At 40.6% G+C, this 20,898-nt stretch overlaps 2 protein-coding genes across 2 annotated transcripts; both read left to right on the top strand.

Moving 5' to 3' along the window:
* Window positions 1-1,600: 1,600 nt before the first annotated feature.
* Window positions 1,601-9,652, top strand: LOC139477198 (excitatory amino acid transporter-like). Its single transcript, XM_071259758.1, has 8 exons — window positions 1,601-1,805; window positions 2,946-3,153; window positions 3,720-3,910; window positions 5,188-5,314; window positions 5,572-5,802; window positions 7,147-7,341; window positions 9,123-9,257; window positions 9,523-9,652. Exons 1-8 carry the CDS (start codon window positions 1,601-1,603, stop codon window positions 9,650-9,652), a joined length of 1,422 nt encoding a protein of 473 aa, XP_071115859.1.
* Window positions 9,653-19,977: 10,325 nt separating this feature from the next.
* LOC139477242 (uncharacterized) lies at window positions 19,978-20,638 on the top strand. Its single transcript, XM_071259795.1, has one exon. It carries the CDS (start codon window positions 20,000-20,002, stop codon window positions 20,636-20,638), a length of 639 nt encoding a protein of 212 aa, XP_071115896.1. The 5' UTR covers window positions 19,978-19,999.
* Window positions 20,639-20,898: the final 260 nt, after the last annotated feature.

Consider the following 20,898-nt stretch of genomic DNA (forward strand, 5'->3'; position numbering starts at 1 on the left):
GGCTTGTTCGTTGTTGCTGCAGGCACTTATCTGACACATAGTATGGTAAACCTGAACCACGATGTATTGATTATTCTGTGAGATGACATTCATCCTAAGGCTTGTTCGTTGTTGCTGCAGGCACTTATCTGACACATAGTATGGTAAACCTGAACCACCATGTATTGATTATTCTGTGAGATGACATTCATCCTAAGGCTTGTTCGTTGTTGCTGCTGGCACTTATCTGACACATAGTATGGTAAACCTGAACCACCATGTATTGATTATTCATTGTTTTGTGTGGTCATTTACTGATTTCACAACTTGGTTCTGTGCAAAGCGGTGTCTGGTTCACCTCTGCTCAATAGTTACGAGCCGATTCCCAAACTGAATCAATGTTGCCTGCTGGACCTGCACTGTGTACACTCATGATAAAAGAAAAGACCCCGTTTTATTTAATCTATTCATGAAATTATGTCTGCGTGTCAGGCGAACATAATCATGCATATGAAGCTATGAATGCATAATAAAGCGCCTCGCATATATATACTCCAGACACGGTATTCTATAAACCAGACAATTGGTGTTCGTTTTTTCACCCACAAGGTAAGTCTTCAAGGATCCTCATGATCTGTTTACTGACTGTAGATCTCATGTTTTAAACACATTAAAAGACTCGGATCGACTGGCCAAACATTGGAAGGTACATAGGCAATGTAGCCGGAAAATACATGCTGTGAATTAGAATTGGTTCTATGCAGTGTTAAAGATTGCCGCCTGCTGATTGTACAGAGTACAGTGTTATGTAAGGTGGAATATTTAGAGGTCATTATCAACCCAAAATCAATCTGAGATCTCATTAGCCAATGCCCAGAGGGTGGTATGGGGGTATGATGTGAACACTGGCTATCAATAACATTTGTATCATTTGCCATAATTTCAAATTACAAATGGTATATATTTGCAAGTGAATATAATACATGTCTTGTTTGGAAGACACTGTCACGGGAAAGCTGGCCCAGCATACGTCACACTAAGGGACGTAACTCCAAAGTCTTACTCCCCAGTTTGATATCGATTGCCCTTTCAAGCAAACCCTGGAGGGGTGTAATAGGGCCCTGGAGTAGCCCCTGTGATCAATGTTGGCCCTATACCACATGCAAACCGGCTGATATCATTGATAGTGTGTGATAATTTTAAGTAATCGTATCGAGGGCCAGTCTTCATATATGCAATACTTCGTACTATTATTTGTGACTACATATGTTCTCAAACAAGGGACTATTCATTTTCATATACAATTTCTTTCGATATTTTCGTTGTGGTGGCATACTTGCCCAACTTCGATTTCATGTATGCAATATACTTCGAAATAATGTCGTTATTCACAGTTTCCGTGTGTATGTGAGTGAACACTGTTTTCAAACATCCAAAGCTCACACATTCCACTGTTTTCACATCCACCAACACTGGCGGGATGCCAATAAACAGTCATAGCATCGAATCTGGGATTCTAAACCCACGATTTGAGGATTCAGAGAGGCAACATGCTGTAGTCGAAATCGTACAGTGACTTTATTTGCCTCTTTTATTCAATAAAACTTGCGTCAAACCACAGATGAAGGTGTCTGAGTTTATCCAACACAATCTTCTTCTCATCTTCACCATTCTGGCTATCGTCCTGGGATTGGTTGCTGGGATTGTGTGTCGACTGTTCGGTCCATCCTCAGACACGGTGCAGCTTGTACAGTTTCCAGGAGAGCTCTTCCTGTGTATGTTGAAGATGCTGGTGCTGCCACTGATCGTATCTAGCATCATTACAGGTAAATGTACAACATTATACTTAGTTAGTGTTTGAGTTGTGATTAACTGATTTCAACATTGCAACATGTCTGAGGATGCAGGAAGGCCTGGACAAATAAAGGGTGTAAGTGAGTACAGTTTTACGCCGCTTTCAGCAATATTCCAGCACTTTTACAGCGGGGGACACCAGAAATGGGCTTCACACATTGTACCCATTTCGGGAATCAAACCCGGGTCTTCGGCGTGACGAGCGAACGCTTTAGCCACAAGGCTATCAGACCGCCCCTAAAAGGGGACGGGGGTAGATAATGGTCATTAGTTTTGAAACGACTTTTGTTGCTTATTTTTACCTACTTATTTCTAACCGTGGTCTTAATTCAATGCCTTAGTGAAACATTCCAAACATCAGGTGGACTTCCCAAATTCGATACATCAGTGTAAATATTACTGTCTGATGGAATTCCTTAGTTTAAATTGTACCCTTTATTCACATGATTTTTTAAGTGAACGTGGACCTGTGTTTTCAAGTGATTGTGATGTTTTCCAAACATAATATGGATCTAACAAGCAAAGTAGGGATGCTCACTTATATTTGTTATGTTATGTGAGTTCCTTGTCAGCAGGAACAACAAACGTTTCATGTAGGGCAGACAGACATTGGGTTGTTGATTACAATTACTAGTATGTCTCCTTCTTTGCAAATGGCACCATCGCACTCTTACATAATCCATTCTAGCGACATTTAACAGGTTCATCTTCCATAATGAGTTTTACAAAAAACATGTGATCCAATTGCTAGAAGGCAGCTCACTTAAGTTTATTTGAATATTTTTAAGAAGTACAACCAATTATGACTTCTGTCCATTACAACATATTTAGATAGGAAAAATCAGAAAATGCAGTGTTTTCTTTGTTGCAAAGTACCAGCTATCATATTATTCTATCCATCGATGGTCATTTTTACATCCAGTTCTAAAGCTTCTCCAACGATTCTACATGGGTATACATAATATTAACCCTACGGAGCTGTGTCTCAGGAACATACAATAATCTGACGTTGATAAATACAGTTATTTTTACATCCGTCGATTCTCAGCTCAAAGTGGAATTGTGAGATTTAACATCCAATCTAATAAAACTAATGGGATCTGTTTGTTAAGGTCTGGGAAACATCACAGGATCGTGTGCTGGAAGAATATGTGCACTGTCGATGGTATACACTGCATGTACCTCTCTTGTTGCAACGCTGATTGGTTTGACATCGGTCTTGACCATCCAGCCTGGAAAATACTCGAAGTCATCAACAAATCGTTTGTCACAAAATGATGCCATGGCATCAGCAAAAGATGTTGTTTTCGATCTATTAAGGTGGGCATTTAAAAATATAACTATATAACAAAAATATATACATGTCAATCACATTATATCATTAATTTTAGGCATGTTTTAGTTGTAAGTCAGAAGTTGTGATGAAAGCCTCTTATCCTTATGGTTTGTCAGTCTTTCTTAATTAACTGAATACAACCGTTCCCTCAGCACCTCTGTGTATCACTGGTATCACCAATATAAAATGACCGCCTCCGTGGTCTAGTGGTAGAGCGTCCGCCCGGAGAGCGGAAGGTCATACCAAAAGACGTTAAAAGATGGTACTTGTTGTTACCCTGTCTGGCGCTCGACATTAAGGGCCTACAACAAGGACTGGTCGGCTCGGAGTCAGGATACTGTGTCTGAGTGGGGTATTCATGTTAAACTGCGGAATGGTGTCTCAGTGGGCTAGCACTATAAATCGGCATCAGTCCGGACTAGTACAAGCAGCCACACACACACACGTGCATGCACGTCGCTATGTAAGTGCAATAATCTTGGACGCGACGTTAAACCCAATTTCACCTCACCTCACCAATATAAAATAGTCAGTCGTATGTTTTAACCAGGAACATTGTACCAGACAACATAGTCGCTGCCACAATTCAACATGCCAGCACTGTGTTGGTTAAGGAAGAAAGAATGGAATCTGGTGGCAGCTCCAGTTACATGAAGGAGGATTCTTCGATGGAAGTCAACGGCACCAACAGTTCGATTGTCGCAAAGAAAACAGTAATGGTTGATGGCACGAACATCTTAGGTGCTGTTAATTATACAGTTTGTTACCAACGTTTCTTTACAGTAAATTGACATAATTTTTCAATTTGTCAGCTTTCATGTGCCTCTAGTTTTGCAGGAATAACATTATCTATGGCGTTAATGGCAAAGGCAATCCGGACATGAGGTCAAAATGAATGTCACTGCCATAATCTGACCATACGTCGGCTGGTCAAATCGTTCTGAGACTTACAAACAAAACCAACAATTGTGAAAGTGTTTTTAATTTTTTTTATCAACATAATGTCCTTGCTCTCCAATACACTTCTAATATCAATAGTGAAGCTTTTCAATTAAAGTCAGAAAGAAGTATTCTGATGCCACCCGGCAATACAATTCACAGCAGTTAAGAGGTCACCGTTGTCGTCATAGTGGTGGTCTTTTAGTTTAGGAAACAGGTGGAAATCACTTGGTGCCAGGTCTGGCGAGTATGGAGGGTGAGGAAGCTCTAAGAACGTACATTGTCGCACGGCAGCCTTTGCATGTCGAGAGGTATTAGGAGGGGTATTGTCATGAGCAGATATCTTCATCATCTGTACATTGTGCCTGAATAATAGCTTCAATTGATCCGTAGCTTAGGCCTGTGTCTTCCTAAAGTTCAGCAATGGTAATACGTCTATCTAAAAGTATGATGAAACTTGAGGGACGTCCAGACCTAGTGTCATCATCATATGCTTGTTCTCTCTTAAACATAGGTTCCCAATGCTAAACAGTGGACCAGCTAGATTACTTATCCCCATACACTTGTGATATGCGTTCATGAATTTCTTGGGGAGTACCTTGATGACTGATTGGCATTCCCTTTTTCCATTTCTATGTCCATTTGGACCCCAATCACATCCAACTGTCTGTCACTATACACAACCAGCCTCAAAATACGAGATACACTTGCAATGATCTATGCAAACAATGTTCTACATTTACTTTGTTGTGGCCCATTGTTAAAAGTTAGTCAGGCTTTGAAGTTTTTGACCAGCCCTCGTATTTGACGAGACTTGATAAATAATGGCAATGATATCTGGTTTATGATTTGAAGTTTTTGACGAGACCTGATAAATAAAGGCAATGATATCTGGGCCCAATAAATGTTCTGGTTTAGGTTTACACTTTCACATTCCTGCTTTGAGGATCAGTTGTCATCAAACCTTCAATATGGAATATTTGGCAGGCATGGTTTCTTGGCTTAGGATGCTATTATTATGGCACCAAGTGCCTTCTGTGTATTGTGATGTCTGTCACGTCTTGACTCTTTCACGACAGGTGTACTTACATACTGCATAGTGTTTGGAGTGATGCTGAGCCAGCTGGGTCACCGAGGATCAGCCGTGACACAATTCTTCACAGGCATCAACATTGTCACCCTCAAAATGATTAAACTTGTGATGTGGTAAGTACGACTTTTTAAAGTTGTTTGGGGGTTAATAATTGAATGCATTTGCTTCTGATTAATCAACACTTTTGTCAAAGTTTAAAACCTAATTACTCCAAAATAGAACCCTCGCCATTCATATCAAAATATTGTTATAACAAGAACACCTGCAGACTTGCAACTCTATGTTAGATGTTTCAAGCAATCCAAGCAATTATTCAAACGTTCTACATTGATACTATTTATGATCATGTCAATCAAAATCAATTATCCAGGTTCTCTCCACTTGGAATAATGTCACTCATCATGGGCCAGATGATGTTATCTGACATTATGGAGACTGGACAAACAATATCCATCTACATTGCCACTGAGTTGGCCGGACTGGCAGTCCACTCACTGGTGGTCCTCCCAGCCTTGCACTTCGTCCTGACCAGACATAATCCCTACACCGTATACATCAAGTCACTACCAGCCCTCCTGACAGCCTTTGCCACAAGCTCCAGGTAAACATTTCCCAAGTTCCATCTCATCATCCCTGTTCAATACATTTCCCTCACGTTAATAAATGCAGCAAGAACATTTAATTCGTTAAAACTTCAAACATATGTTTCTGCCCATTCTATCCTACCAGGAAATAGGATGGTGAAGTGATATTTTTCCATGTAAAATCAGACTGAATCAAGAGGATACTTGTCTTTTCAGTAGGTTTATTAGATACCATTTTGACACACTCTTTTCCTGAATTTTCTGTTTTGAAAGATGCTGTGGATTTTCGGTCTTGAAAGTTCTCTCTTAGGTAACGTCAAACGCCAAATGTATGTTTGAGGGGATTTTCGACTGTTTTTATTTTTTAGGTGTTTCTCTAAAATGTGAATGGCGCTGACAGTATATTATGTTTCATGGAGAACAGTTAAGATTCCTGGACACATTGTTTTCTCAGCTTTGAAACAAAAATCACATTTCTTTCTAACACATACCTGCATACAAGATCTGAAGTGTTTGAAAAGCAATGGGAATCAACACAGACACCTCGCGTGAAAGAGGCGGACGATTCGTACCCTACTCACACGGACATGGCGTACGGGTTGTTGCTATGTACGAGTACAACGTCACTACATATTTAATAATGGCTTTCAACAATTCAGTCCCCAGTGGTCGGGTGAAATAGACGCTTTGTAAACAAGAACCGATGCTTCTTGTAGGATTTACTTTTCTGCTCTACTTTTCAAACTTTATTGCTCATATATACACTGTAAACAGAATGTATGTACTTTTCTACTGTGACAAACTCTTTTGTAAATAAGTACTGATACTTTTCAAAGCTTCATTGTTTATTTATGCACTGTAAACAATTTCATATAAAGTAATCGGTTGGGGCAAACCCCTGTGGACAAGAAATTATCTTTTTAGTATGATCTGCTCTATTTTTTGACCATTGATAGTTTTATATACTCTGTTATCATCTGGCGCTCCATTGTTACAATGGAAACCGATTAATGAACAATGTATAATGGGCCGGTGGCCCCCTTAAGAAATAAAGTCATTCATTCAGTACAACGTTACTTGTGGGCATCTGTTACCTTCCACTGCAGAAGCTGTGAACTTTGTCTACATTGTCAAAATATATATATTGTGAACAGTTTTCCCACTTTGGGACCCTGTATATGAATCGAAATCTGGAAAGAATCTGTAGTATTTCACCACAACCTGTGGTCATAATCAGCTTGGTAATGTAATACGAACAGATCTATACCAAAAACAATGTGTGACTTCACGGTTGTGTTTGTTCCCAGCGCTGCGGCTCTGCCGGTGACAATGTGTGACTTCACGGTTGTGTTTGTTCCCAGCGCTGCGGCACTGCCGGTGACAATGCAGTGTGTGGAGGAAAGGCTGCACATAGACAGAAGGATCTCCCGAGTCATCCTCCCAGTGGGTGCGACTGTCAACATGGACGGCGCTGCTATATACGCTGTCATCGCCCCTGTGTTCATAGCTCAGTACAATGGAATCAATCTGTCTTTGGGGGATGTCATCACAATAAGGTAACGTCACGTTAACACGTTGATGGCGTGAATTGAAGCAATCATATCGTATGAAATCATAGCTCAGTACAATGGAATCAATCTGTCTTTGGGGGATGTCATCACAATAAGGTAACGTCACGTTAACACGTGGATGGCGTGAATTGAAGCAATCATATCGTATGAAATCATAGCTCAGTACAATGGAATCAATCTGTCTTTGGGGGATGTCATCAAAATAAGGTAACGTCACGTTAACACGTGGATGGCGTGAATTGAAGCAACCTCTTACTAATTTGTCACAACCCAAGAAGTTTCCGAACTGTCAATGTGGCAGTTTGGTATCGATTCCATATATGCACCAACAGAATATGGTTGCTTTGTATCGAACTTTATATAAAACATTGCTACATTTTTCGTTGGTATATTATGCCAGTCTATAATGTGAAAACCTTCTTATTGTTACTGATCAATGATGTATAGGAAGCTCTCGGTGAAAAGGTGGTAACGCATGATAGTGTGCAGGCCAGTTTAAGATATGTTTGTTTCACAAATGTTGAACAATTTTCAATTTCTACTCCACCATAGGACCCCCTCCGCCCAGAGAGCGAAACTGCGGCATGGTATCTCAGTGTGCTAGCACTATAAATCGGCATCAGTCCGGACTAGTAGAAGCAGCCAAACACAAACACACACTCACATGCACGTCGCTATAAAAGTGCAATAATCGTGGACGCGACGTTAAACCCCATTTCACCTCACCTACTCCGCCATAATGTTTAGGCCACCATGGTCATGTTTAGGAAGACGTCAAACTAGGATTCTTCACTCAAAGTATCAAGTCCCTATGACATATGGATTGTGAGGAGATGTAACAAAACAATAGCATTAAAAAGGTTGGTATGTTAAGGTACAAAACAAATGTCTGACGGATTACATATCGTAGCGTATTGCACGTACTTCCACATATCACATTCCATGATAACACACGCAGTAATAGCAGAGTTGTGTGGAAAATACGTTATTCACAATATGCCCCGATAGTGTCGGAATTCAGAGGAGATATATAGAGAAACCTGAAAGTATAAGGTCTTATATATACTTGAGTGTATACAAGTATCATGTCTCATACAGAAAACCACTTACCTGCGTAATAAATGTCATTATCGTGCATGTAGAAAATAGTAATGAAGGGTTGGTTATGAGCACAGCAGGGATCATTCATACAAAGGTCAACTCCATAGTGTCATTCTCGGAGTTTCGATCAGATAGGGGGGCACGGGCAAAAAGCTACTGGAAATGCCTACACAGTGCCCTCACCAGTCTAGCGGCACAGAAACATTCGACAGGTTTCTATAACATACTGCGGGGCACGGGTGGCCAAGTCGTCTAAGGTGCTTTGCTGTATCTTTGCAGAGTTGCGTCTCTTGGGCACGCAAAAACTCATTATTGTGGGTTCGAATACCGGTTCGCCCCGATTATGTTTCTTGGTTTGTCAGCACCATACCCGTGCTTGTGGGTTTCGCCGAAGTGGTAAACGACCGATACCTGCATCACTTCGGGCTTTCCTCCCACATTAAGCCGACACGCCATGATATGACTGGAGTAAGGTTAAAAGCGGCGTTAAACCCAACTCACTCACTCACATCGATCAGATAAATGTTGACGATTAAACGGACAATCAACGCGACACAAGCTCGCTCAACTGTTGGTCGTATGAAATGAAAAGCTGACTATTCGTATGTTTAAAGTCGGTTTTTAAAACTTTAACATCCAATTGATAAAACAATATTTTTTTCCAGTTCAACAGCCTTCCTGAGCAGTATTGGAATTGCGAGTGTCCCTGGGGTTGGTTTTGCAATGCTCATGCTTGTGCTACAGACGGTCGGTCTCCCGGACCGAGGACTCGCCTTGCTGGTCACCATTGACTGGCTGTTGTAATTAGATTGTTCCAAATATTTTCGACTAAATTGTCTTGTTCAAAGTATGTTTAACGATTATATTCAAAAGTAGAACACATACATCTTTTTTTCACCAGAACCAGTATTATCATGGAGTTTGACGGCAGAATGTCACAAATGTCTTCCCATCAGTCGATATTAACAAATACAACACTTCAAATCAAGCCTGTATTCATAAGTGTAACCTCTATAGTTGCCTTTGACAAAATACCAAGCTCCAAATATATTTAATATTTTTCAGGGATCGCTTTTCCACCACAGTGAATGTGGCCAGTGATTGCCTAGTGGTAGGAGTTGTCTCCCGTTACACCAATCTTCCCCCACGTGACCCATCACCGGCTCAACCGATGCTGGAGAATGACCTGGTTTAAGAGAAACAAAGCATCTGCCTGCATATTGCGGAACTCGTCTTGTGAAGTTTGTGTTTTTACACAGTTGAATAAACATGACACTAAGCCACTAGGCTGTCATATGATCAAATATCTTCATTTGACCTCAACTGAATGAATTTGTTCCTTTTGTCTCAGTCGCGATAAGATAATACTGATCAATAAAAAAACCTCTTTTGACTTTGAACTATATAAATATATATATTTTTTTATATTCTGGGGATCGGTAGTTTAATTTATTGTTTACTTTAATTACTTTGTTTCTGTTGAGATTCAATAGAAGTTTATTGCATTGTATTTGGACAATACTTAGTTGTCATGAATGTAGTACTATTTAATGTTTTCGGTGGTGAGGAAGTTATTATATATAGATTCTCGAATTAGATGTAAACTCCCGGAATAGTATGGATGTAGGTCAAGCGTCATAGAAACCTCTGGAATATTCTGTGATGTTCAAGTGACACTGGACTGGTCTGGCACTGTATAGAAAGTGTTTGAAGAAAGTTATAAGTTTAGCGGTCGCGTCCATGTCTCATTTCTTACATTTGATCTGACTTTACATCAAGACCAGCTTTTGTGTGAAGATCACATTTCACACTGGATTCCAAGCCTAGGCCCATCTCGGTAGCTTGACCACTGTCGAGGCGAGGTGATTATTATTCTTGTCATTGGCATTTTCACTGCTTTCAGACTGTATACTGCCATTGCAAATTGTACTACCTCTCTCTTGTAAATTGCTGTGCAGTTATTTTTGTTGATTTGTAAACTTAGCAAATTTTGTAATACAATCGTTGATTGCATACTGTTTGTTGGATGTTTGTTGGTGTAAAACTAAATTATTTTACGTATGGATATCTGGGTTAATATATTGTTTCAATTAGGATATTCACAAGTAACAATATATAGTTTTTTTAAAGTACAATAAAACACTGCGGGGAGAATAAACTATGATTAACAACTCCCACTCGTCCTTTATTCCTGATATTCAACATTATGAAAAGACTCTTTAAAGGCAAGTACAGTGACAAAATGATTTGTTTTGCGAATATCAGCTTCCGAAATAAGCCTATCTGGGGTCATGGACTAAAGCTACTGGCGCAGGGTTGATTGCGTTTTCATTGGCACGTGTTTCTAGCTTGTGATTTTTAGCCGTTATACATATACTGTTTTTACTACCTTGAAAAATCACAAGATTGCATACAAGTTTGAATGTGTGAAACGACATTTAATCTTGACATTGTCAACAATTACAATAGCAATTGAGGACTAGCGTTTTATTACTGTTTAGTAATAAACTATTAGCTGACCTCGGCCCTATTCCACACAATAAATTTCTCTCAGGAATTAATGCCCTGAGTGAACAACTGAAGGCATACTCAGTGTTGTTACCAAGGTGACATAAGTTGGTGGATGCTGTAATCAAGTAGATGTACAGGCAGAAACATGGTGTAGTGTATTGAATCATCCCAGGAAGAATGTGGCAGACTGGGCATCAGCCTGGTCGTCATGATCGGTGAAATAGCGTCGCCCGTCAAACACAGGGAACAGATTTCAACCCCAGTACGTTGCCCAGCTTCATCTATGGGGAACAACTCACTAGACACTTCCCTCTTAACAATACCGTCGTCCCATGTACGACATCAGAATGTTGCGAGTGCATGTTCGAGTCTCCATAAATGACGCCAAGATAACACATTGTTTTATAGTGAAATGAACCACGTTTCGTATTTTATTGTTCTTTGCGATATGTCGTGTAGATTACTTAAAATGCAATTGTTATCTACTCCAGTGATTATTAACATGAGCATTGATCTATCCATTTGGGCTAGAAGGACATGTGTCAACCAAGATAGCTGGCATGACCACCCGATCAGGTTAAGAGAAGGAAACCTCGGTTGACTGTTAAGAGTTGATAGGAAAAGATTATGAAAGATTATGAAAAATAACCTTCACATCGATGATGCTCTAAAATAAGATAAAGTATTGACAGATCGAGTTCGCCGTTTTCGTAAGAAGAAACAAAGGAATAAACCTCGACCCCTCGCGTTAAATTACCAGCAGCCAATCCAAGTTGGATGTCTTGTTCCGTTCCAGGAGAAAGCTAAAGCTGAAGCTGAAGTTGGGTGTGCGGCCAGGGTTAAGTTTCAGACGCAAATTAGTAATGCCTACCCATACGCTAAATATCTTCTAAACTGCCGGTCACTTAAGCCAAACAATAACAATAACGTGACATTTACTGTGAAAAAAAATCTGTGAAATGTTATACCCTCGTTAAGACCATTTATTTGCCCCTGCAAATCGCGGTGCGTCTTCGGACTATTGGTATGCTGGAACATCGTCGTGATATGGCCAATACCTTAACATTCTCACAGTCTGTGCCTATGGACCAGGTACCAACCTCATAACGTTGATGATCAGTCCCATTCAGGGCGTGACAGGTCAACGACAAGAGCACAAGATCTATTGATCCAAAACCAGGATCTACGAAATCGAGCTCAAAGGGCGAATCAAAGTGCTGTAGAGTTTCATCAGGCTACTGGAGTACGAGTTTCGTCTTCCATATGCAGCTAATCGTTACACTCGACGGAGACGTGTTCTGCCGCCCCTTAAAAATTGTCGTATTGCCAATTGACGTCAATGGTGTACACAACGTCGAAACTGGTGTAATCAGTACTCGTGGTGGATTGGTTATGGTGTGGGGTGACATCACTATGACTGACCGAACCCCACTCGATGTTGTACAAGGAAGATTCACCAATGTGTTCCCTTTTCGTTCATTATTATCATACAACTATTTCTAAAAACAAATACCTCTTACAATTTTGGAAAATTTTAGTTATTTCTCTCAAGGCACTTGAGTCATGTTAAAACGAACGTCAGGCTAAGACCAAGATGATGACTTTGACCCTTGACGTAACTGTCAAATTCATCAATGCCAGAATAATTTGCCTCGGTTTTCCGAAAAAGATTCCATCAGACGTAAAAGGCAAATTCGGGAAATAATTAATATGGAAGTTCGCAAAGAGGATAAGCGTACCATGATCTACCGGTAGTACCTGACACAAGCACAATGTTCATATACGAGCTGATATTAAACCTTAAAGCATCCGTATTAATGTGGCAGACACAAGTATTAACATACAGTTTTGTTGTACATATGTTTTATCTATTTGAGGTCCTTTAGGTTTGTAATATCATTTTAAGTTGTTAGGAAAGTAGGTTCTTAGTTCAATATCTATTATGGGCTTCTGGATTAGTTTACTTATAATGTAGAGGGTGGTTGGGTTGGTCTATGTTTGTGTCATTGTTTCTCCTCTTTGTTCTAACCCAAGCCTTGTTTTCATTGGCTTGTTCAAACTGTGCACTTTTCATCCATCTTGCACTTGACACTACACCAATTCAGAAGTCAGTCAACAATTTGGACTTGGACAGATCTGGGATAACTAATTCGATTATTAAGGTTAGTAATCTATAAAATTGCTAGCTAATCTCTATATGTATTTAAATAATAATATAACTTATGTTATCTAAGTTATGTGGAATGTTATTTCAGTATTATTAACATGCTTATCTTTGGTATGGTGATTGTGTCACCATATTACTAAGTTAATAATTAAATAAGGCTAAGTAAACACTATAAATGCTTTTCATCCTTCTTCTTTCTGTGTGTGGATGTTTGAATGAATGCGTTGATTTTTATCATTGTGTAAATACTGAATTTGTAGGCAATGTCAATCATTGTATGATAGTTTGTATTTAATAATATTTCCTCAATTGTATTCTGTGTGTTACATTTATGCATAGTTGGTTCTGTAATTAGGAGCGTGCTGACAGCTACATAGCTACCACGTAAGGCGGCTGCCTGGAGAGGACAAACACCCCAGTGTCACCCACAGGGTACGCATAATTTACATGTTTGTTGTGTCATGAAGTATAATTTGTAAATAGTGTATCATACCAAATGTATGATCAGGTAATGAATTAATATAATAGTTTCAACAAAGTGGTAATTGTATTTGAAATGTTCATTGTATGTTAGAACCGTGGACCATCTATATATTGTAATCTTATCAGTAATGTCGGGATCGAGTTATCGCCCTTGATAAATCGTTTGTTTACTTCAGGGTAAGATAATGGTTTTATATATCATTGATTATTAAGTTCATGTTGATGTAATGAATATAGACTATGTTTATATTAAATGAAAGGTCGCTTTGTATTGTATTAATATATGTGTGTATGAAACCTGTGTACTAGTGTTTTTATAATCTTATTGTTTGTACATTACAGGGTGTCATTGTTATCTACTAAGGAAATAAAGACTCACACCCGTAGCCTGTGTTGGACCTTGTATTTGCCATCACAAAACCCGGTTACAAAATGGAGCCCCCAGTGAGGATTTTTGCCTAAGAAATGTCAGCCAGCCTCTTCGTGGGATAGACAGCTCCCCTTTCATTCTGTATACAGGCACATGTACTGAGATCTGCCAAGCCATGTGATTCCCTTCACTTTCACGGTATCTGTGACTGACTTGTGTGTATTGACATTTGTGGATACAACGTGGATATAACGTTGTGTATTTTGTAACTTGTACCTTATTCCCGTACACAAAGCATATTTCTGATATCTGGTAATTTGTAAATTACTTCCCTTTGCAATCAATCATGTAATATATTTTACTTCATAGTATTTATTTGTCTTTGCCGGCTTAAGTTTTTGATTATTGTACATATATTTCAATTATCTGCATCTATGTAAGGTTTTCGTAATTCTAATTACATTCAACCTTTCTCTACATTTGTAATTATAGATATGTATCTGGCCAGTAAACCTTGTTATGTAGCATTTCGCAACTTGTGAAAACATTTTTTCGGTGATCACCAAGTTTGTATACTTTGGTATTGTGTACATTTGTTTACGGCATGTATCCTTAGTTTAGTTTAGTTTAGTTTAGTTTAGTTTAGTTTAGTTTAGTTTAGTTTAGTTTAGTTAGTTTGACTATTGGATAAACTGTTTGGTTAGTTTCAATAAAGTTTGAAATATTTGCCTACCTTACGTAGACTTGGTTTCCTTAGATTGGTTTAGTTAGTATTTAGTTAGACTTTTAGATTAGTTGTTGAGTTAGTTTCAATAAAGTATCATATTTAATTATAACCAGGTGAGTGTGTGTGTTTGAATCAGTTCTATTTGCTTCTTTCACCTTTCTACACGTATGCAAATAAACTTGGATAGGTATTAAATAATAATAATAATCAGATTAGAATTAGTTTGGGTTGTTGTTTTTTTGACTGCCCTACCACAGACTGACTTAGTTTGAAATCATTTTCCCCATCTGCACTTCTTTTTTTTTCACATTTACATAACAGCATGCTTTGATTTATTCCTTCGTGTTGTCTTGTGGGTCTTATATTCACACCGGGTATTAGTTATCTTAGGTACTTTATTTCATTATGTAGCATTTCAGTATCTACTTTTATTTTTCACTGAGATTATTTTTTTAAGAAATATTTTGCAATTAATTTTTTATATTCCATTGCAGCTGTTTTTCTTTCAGATTGCAGTTGTGACTCGGTGATCATCTCTATTCATTTTCAGATTTCAGTTATCAGCATCTTTCAAAACTTCTGTGACTTTTTATAGTCTTTGCACATCTTCTACACATGCTTTTGTGACCTTTATTTGGATTTTGTAATCCTTCCACTCGACTGCATCATACTCTTACATCATGAATCTTGAAGAAGAGGAGATGAAAAGTTTGTTAACTATATTTACAAAGATGGGACTGTCTCCAAAGGTTGAGAATCCGGATGACTTTAAAGCTTGGATTCAAGGAATGGCACAACAGGAAGGACCTATTGTAAAGACAGAGCCTGATGTCAAGGGCGCCTCCTCAGCCACTAATCCTGAACTTGCTGCTCCACCTTCAACATCTGGCATAACATACCAACACTTTCCCAAGATACCATTCTTTAGCGGAGAGACTGGAAAGGACACTCCATATGACTTGTGGAAATATGAAGTTGACTGTCTTCTACAGTCAAAGACTCATTCTCTAGATGTTATACTCCAGGTTATCAGAAAATCATTGAAGGGGGAAGCCGCACTGGTTGCCATGAAGCTTGGACACACTGCCACAGTTGAGGACCTCTTGTTCAAGATCCATTCTGCTTTCGAACTTTGAGAAGGAAGGAGACCCTGATGTCACAGTTTTATGGTACTTTCCAAGGAGACAAGGAAGATGTTACAGCATGGGGTTGCCGGCTGGAGAACCTCATGTACCAGATAGCCTCCCAACGTCAGATGAGCTTTGAGGAACAGGATGAAATGCTCCGAAGCAAGATGTGGGATGGCCTTAAGCCTGAACTGAAGAGCCTTGCTGCCCACAAGTATGATAACATCTTCAACTTTGATGAGCTCCGACTATGTTTAAGGGAAGTTGAGTTTGACATGAAGCGGGATCAAAGTCACAGCACAGGAAAGAAGACAGCTACCATAAAGATGGCCTCTGCGTCTGACTCTTCTACTGCTGTTGCTACTAAGGAAGAAGTGATGGATCTTAAAGCCATGATGAGGGATATCAAGACAGAGCTAGCTGACCTAAAGGAGCAACGTCAACATTCAGCTCAAGTATTTCTTCAACAGCCTCATCAACCATCACCAGCCTCTCAAGGTACTCCTCAGACTTCCTGGAGGAGGAACAGCAAACATTATGGGAAACGGAATGAACCATCACATCCGACAGGCTCATTCCAGTCCCAGATGCCATCTGTTATGCCTCAGCAACAGCCTTCTTACAGTCAGCACGCACCTCCAAGGCCACAAGCGCCATATATGCCCCAGTATATTCCACCACCACAACCACCTCAAGTTCATGGGTATGGATTGCAGCCAGAACCACAGGAACCCATATATTGTTACCGCTGTGGATACCCTGGACATATTGCAGTTGGGTGTAGAGTGAGACTGGACCATCTTCGACGCCCTTTAAACTTGGCCAGGCCTATGGGAGGGGGCAACCATTAGGCTTTATTGGGCGCCCCAAATATAAAGAGATTCCAGACGGACTAGTAGGAGATGCCACAGAAGTTGAGATCAGCATTGAAGGATTTCCTGTTCGTGCTCTGTTGGACACTGGTGCTACAGTCTCTTTCATATCTGAGACATTTTACACGAATCATTTACAGACTTTGCCCTTGGAACCAATCAGTGATATCTTGGATATTGAGTGTGCCGGAGGGGAACAGCTTCCATATCTTGGATATGTGACTCAATATCATTGGTGGAGGAATAAACAAAACTTCGGATTCGTGCCTCATGTTAATTGTTCCTGAACCAAGATACAATGCCAAGGTACCTGCTTTGCTTGGAACTAATGTGTTGCAGCATTTCTTGAATGAGTGTAAGCTACAACACGGAGCACGTTTTCTTCAGAAGGCCAATCTCCACACTCCTTGGTACTTAGCCTACAGGACTTTAGCATTACGGGATAAAGAACTAGAGCGACGAGGACACTGCCTTGGATTTGTTCGCAGCACAGAGAACAAGAACCTCATCATTCCACCCAACACCAACATGGTTATCAAAGGACAAGTAACCAAGGGGTTCAATTCACCAGTCATATGTGCTTTACTCCAACCTACCAGCTTTGCTTCATTACCACAGGATTTGGACATAGCCCCTACGCTTATATCTTACAACTATGACAGTCGGAACCCAGCGGATGTGCACATCTCCAACATTACAACTAGAACAGTAGTTGTCCCTCCTAGAGCTCTGTTGTGTGAGATTCAGCCTGTATCTATTCCGGAGCTACCAACTGGAGAACAAGGAGACCCAGATGACATCATCAACCAAGTCGATGTTGATGACACTGACCTGACAAGGGAAGAGATACAGATGGGACTTGACATCATCATGAAGTTCACAGACATCTTCTCCAAACATGATGATGACATTGGATGTAGCAACATGGTGCATCATCGGATAGACATTGTTGATGAAGTTCCCTTCAAACAGAGACATCGCCGAATACCACCTGCAATGTATGATGAAGTTCGGAACCATCTTCAAACACTACTCTCAGCTGAAGTAATCAGGAAGTCACACAGTCCTTGGGCATCCAATATTGTACTTGCCAGAAGGAAAGATGGGCGTCTCAGGATGTGTGCAGATTTTCGCCAGCTTAATGACCGAACCATTAAAGATTCCTACGCTCTGCCGAGGATTGAAGACTTACTGGATTGTTTGGGGGGAAACAAGTTCTTCTCAGTCCTTGACATGAAAAGTGGTTATCACCAGGTGGAGATCGAGGAAGCTCATAAAGAAAGAACTGCCTTCACTGTAGGACCTCTAGGATTCTACGAGTACAATCGTATGCCATTTGGACTTACCAACGCCCCAGCCACTAACCAGCGTCTCATGGAACGATGCCTTGAAGGTCTACACCTTAACATCTGTTTGATCCATCTCGATGATTTGATCATATTCTCTAACACGTATGAAGAACATATTCAACGACTGAAACAAGTTTTCCAACGGATACAAGAATGTGGGCTCAAACTAGCCACCAAGAAGTGCAAGTTCTTCAAAAGAAAAGTTCGGTATGTGGGGTACCTTGTTTCAGAACATGGAATTGAAGCTGACCCTGAGAAAATTGACAAAGTGCAACATTGGCCAACTCCTTCCAGCCCGGAGCAAGTCAGGAAATTTCTAGGATTTGCTGGCTATTACAGAAAATTCATCAAAGATTTTGCCAAAATTGCCAAACCACTTTCAGAGTTAATGCCAAAGTCAGCTTCAAAGAAGTCAAAGCAACCCAAGGACGTTAACTGGATGTGGGGGGAAGCCCAACAGAGTGCTTTCAACGAACTAAAGCAGCGACTCTCCATGCCACCAATTCTGGCATATGCTGACTGTACCAAGCCCTTTGAACTACATACAGGTGCTAGTGGTCATGGACTAGGTGCAGTACTCTACCAGGTGCAGGACGGACAGCCACGAGTAATAGCTTATGCAAGTAGAGGACTCAGTCGTTCTGAGAGAAATTATTCAGCACACAAGCTGGAGTTTTTGTGTCTGAAATGGTCTATCACAGAGAAGTTTCATGACTACTTGTGGGGTCATGACTTTGTGGTTATCACCGACAACAATCCATTGACGTATGTGCTGACAAGTGCTCGATTAGACGCCACGGGTCATAGATGGCTTGCTGCTCTCTCCAGCTATAATTTCAGCATTAAGTACCGCCCAGGGAAATCCAACAGTGATGCCGATGCTCTGTCCAGGTTACCAGTCAAGGAAGACCCTGATGACATGGATGAGATTGCAAAAGATTATGTCAGAGCTATTTGTCATTCTACCCATGTGACGAATCTTGTGGAAAGTCTGTGCCTCTCTGCAGATGTGGTTGAAGATGAAGACCTTGACTTAACTGAGGACAGATGTGAACAGAATGCCAGAGACTGGAGACGATCACAGGCTAAAGATCAAGCCCTTGTAGAAATTATCAAACACTTGAGGAATGGAGCAAGACCAGACCGGATGAACTACCTGAAGGATCCTGAAATGACATCATTGATGAAGAACTACAGTCAGTTCAAACTCAAGCGAGGAGTTCTATACAGATTCGCCAGTGTTAATGGCGTAGACAGGGAACAGCTAGTTCTACCCTCTCGATTAAGAACTGCGGCAATGAGGAGCCTCCATGACAATGTAGGACACCCTGGAAGAGACAGGACTGTATCACTTCTACAGGACAGATTCTACTGGCCAGGGATAACACGTGACGTGGAGACCCACCTAAAACATTGTGAGCGTTGTCTAAGGAGGAAAACTGCAACCAACATCAAAGCTCCCTTAATCAGCATCAAGACTTCCGAGCCACTAGAGCTTGTATGCATGGACTTCCTTTCCCTAGAACCTTCTAAAGGAGGAATAGAACATGTCTTGGTTGTGACAGATCACTTCACTCGCTACGCCCAAGCCTACCCAACCAAGAACATGTCAGCAAAAACAACAGCAGAAGCCTTTTTCAGCAATTTTGTCATCCATTATGGTCTTCCAAAAAGAATCCATTCTGATCAAGGAGCCAATTTTACAGGGAAGGTGATGCAGGAACTGTGCCAGCTTCTGAAGATAGAAAAGTCCCGGACAACGCCATACCATCCAATGGGCAATGGGATGACAGAACGGTTCAACCGTACTCTTTGTAACATGCTTGGTACTTTGGAACGAAATGAAAAGAAGAACTGGAAGGCACATGTAGGTCCACTTGTCCACGCCTACAACTGTACCCGCCATGAGTCAACATCTGTAGCTCCCTTTTTCTTGATGTTTGGAAGACATCCAAGACTTCCAGTTGACCTTGTTTTTGGATTGGACATGGAAATTCAGGAAAGCAAGTCCATAACAGAGTACACCAAATCCTTGAAGGACCGTTTGAGGCAAGCCTATGACATAGCTTCAACAGCATCTCAGAAATCTCAGGCCAAGCAGAAGACTTACTATGACCAGAGGGCCAGAGCTTCAATGTTGGAACCAGGAGATCGAGTCCTTGTAAAGATTGTGGCCTTTGATGGAAGACATAAATTAGCTAACAGATGGGAGGAAGATGTATATGTTGTGCTGCGCCATCCCAATCCATCGATACCTGTCTTTGAGGTTGGAAAGGAGAATGGAGAGGGAAGAAATAGAGTGCTACATCGTAACCTCTTGCTGCCAGTTAGTTCTTTGCCAGTCAAAATGCCACCAGCCATTAAACCCAGACGACGACAAGTACCAATACCTGTGCCTAAGCCGAGGAAGAACACGGCTGTCGAAACAAGCGATGATCTGTCTGATGAAGAATCAGCAATTTTATACTTCCCCCCACAGGAAAATGATGTCTCATCATTTGACCTTGCCGCTAACAAGGTCGAGAAGAGTATCAGCCACTCGGTGTCGCTGATCCCGGAATCTATCATCTGCTAGCAGAGAATTGAGATAGTTGGCTCTGGCAAGCCATTCTGGATTTCCAGGATCACATTTTTCAGAAAGAACATATTTTCCACTTCTCATCCAGCTGGGCTGTGACCTGGTCCTGGTTGACCGCCGTGGCTGGGAAGCATCTTCTGGCTGCAAATTGGTTTGTTCTTCTCTGTCATCCTCACTACCTGTGGCCCTAGTCTCAGATCTGTCTTCATCTTGCTCGTTCTGGTGAACAGTATCATCAGTTGGCTCTTCTTCTTCCC

Source organism: Haliotis cracherodii, unplaced genomic scaffold (assembly GCF_022045235.1).
Source record: "Haliotis cracherodii isolate W230 unplaced genomic scaffold, xgHalCrac1.p SCAF_32, whole genome shotgun sequence".
Lineage (NCBI taxonomy): Eukaryota > Metazoa > Mollusca > Gastropoda > Lepetellida > Haliotidae > Haliotis > Haliotis cracherodii.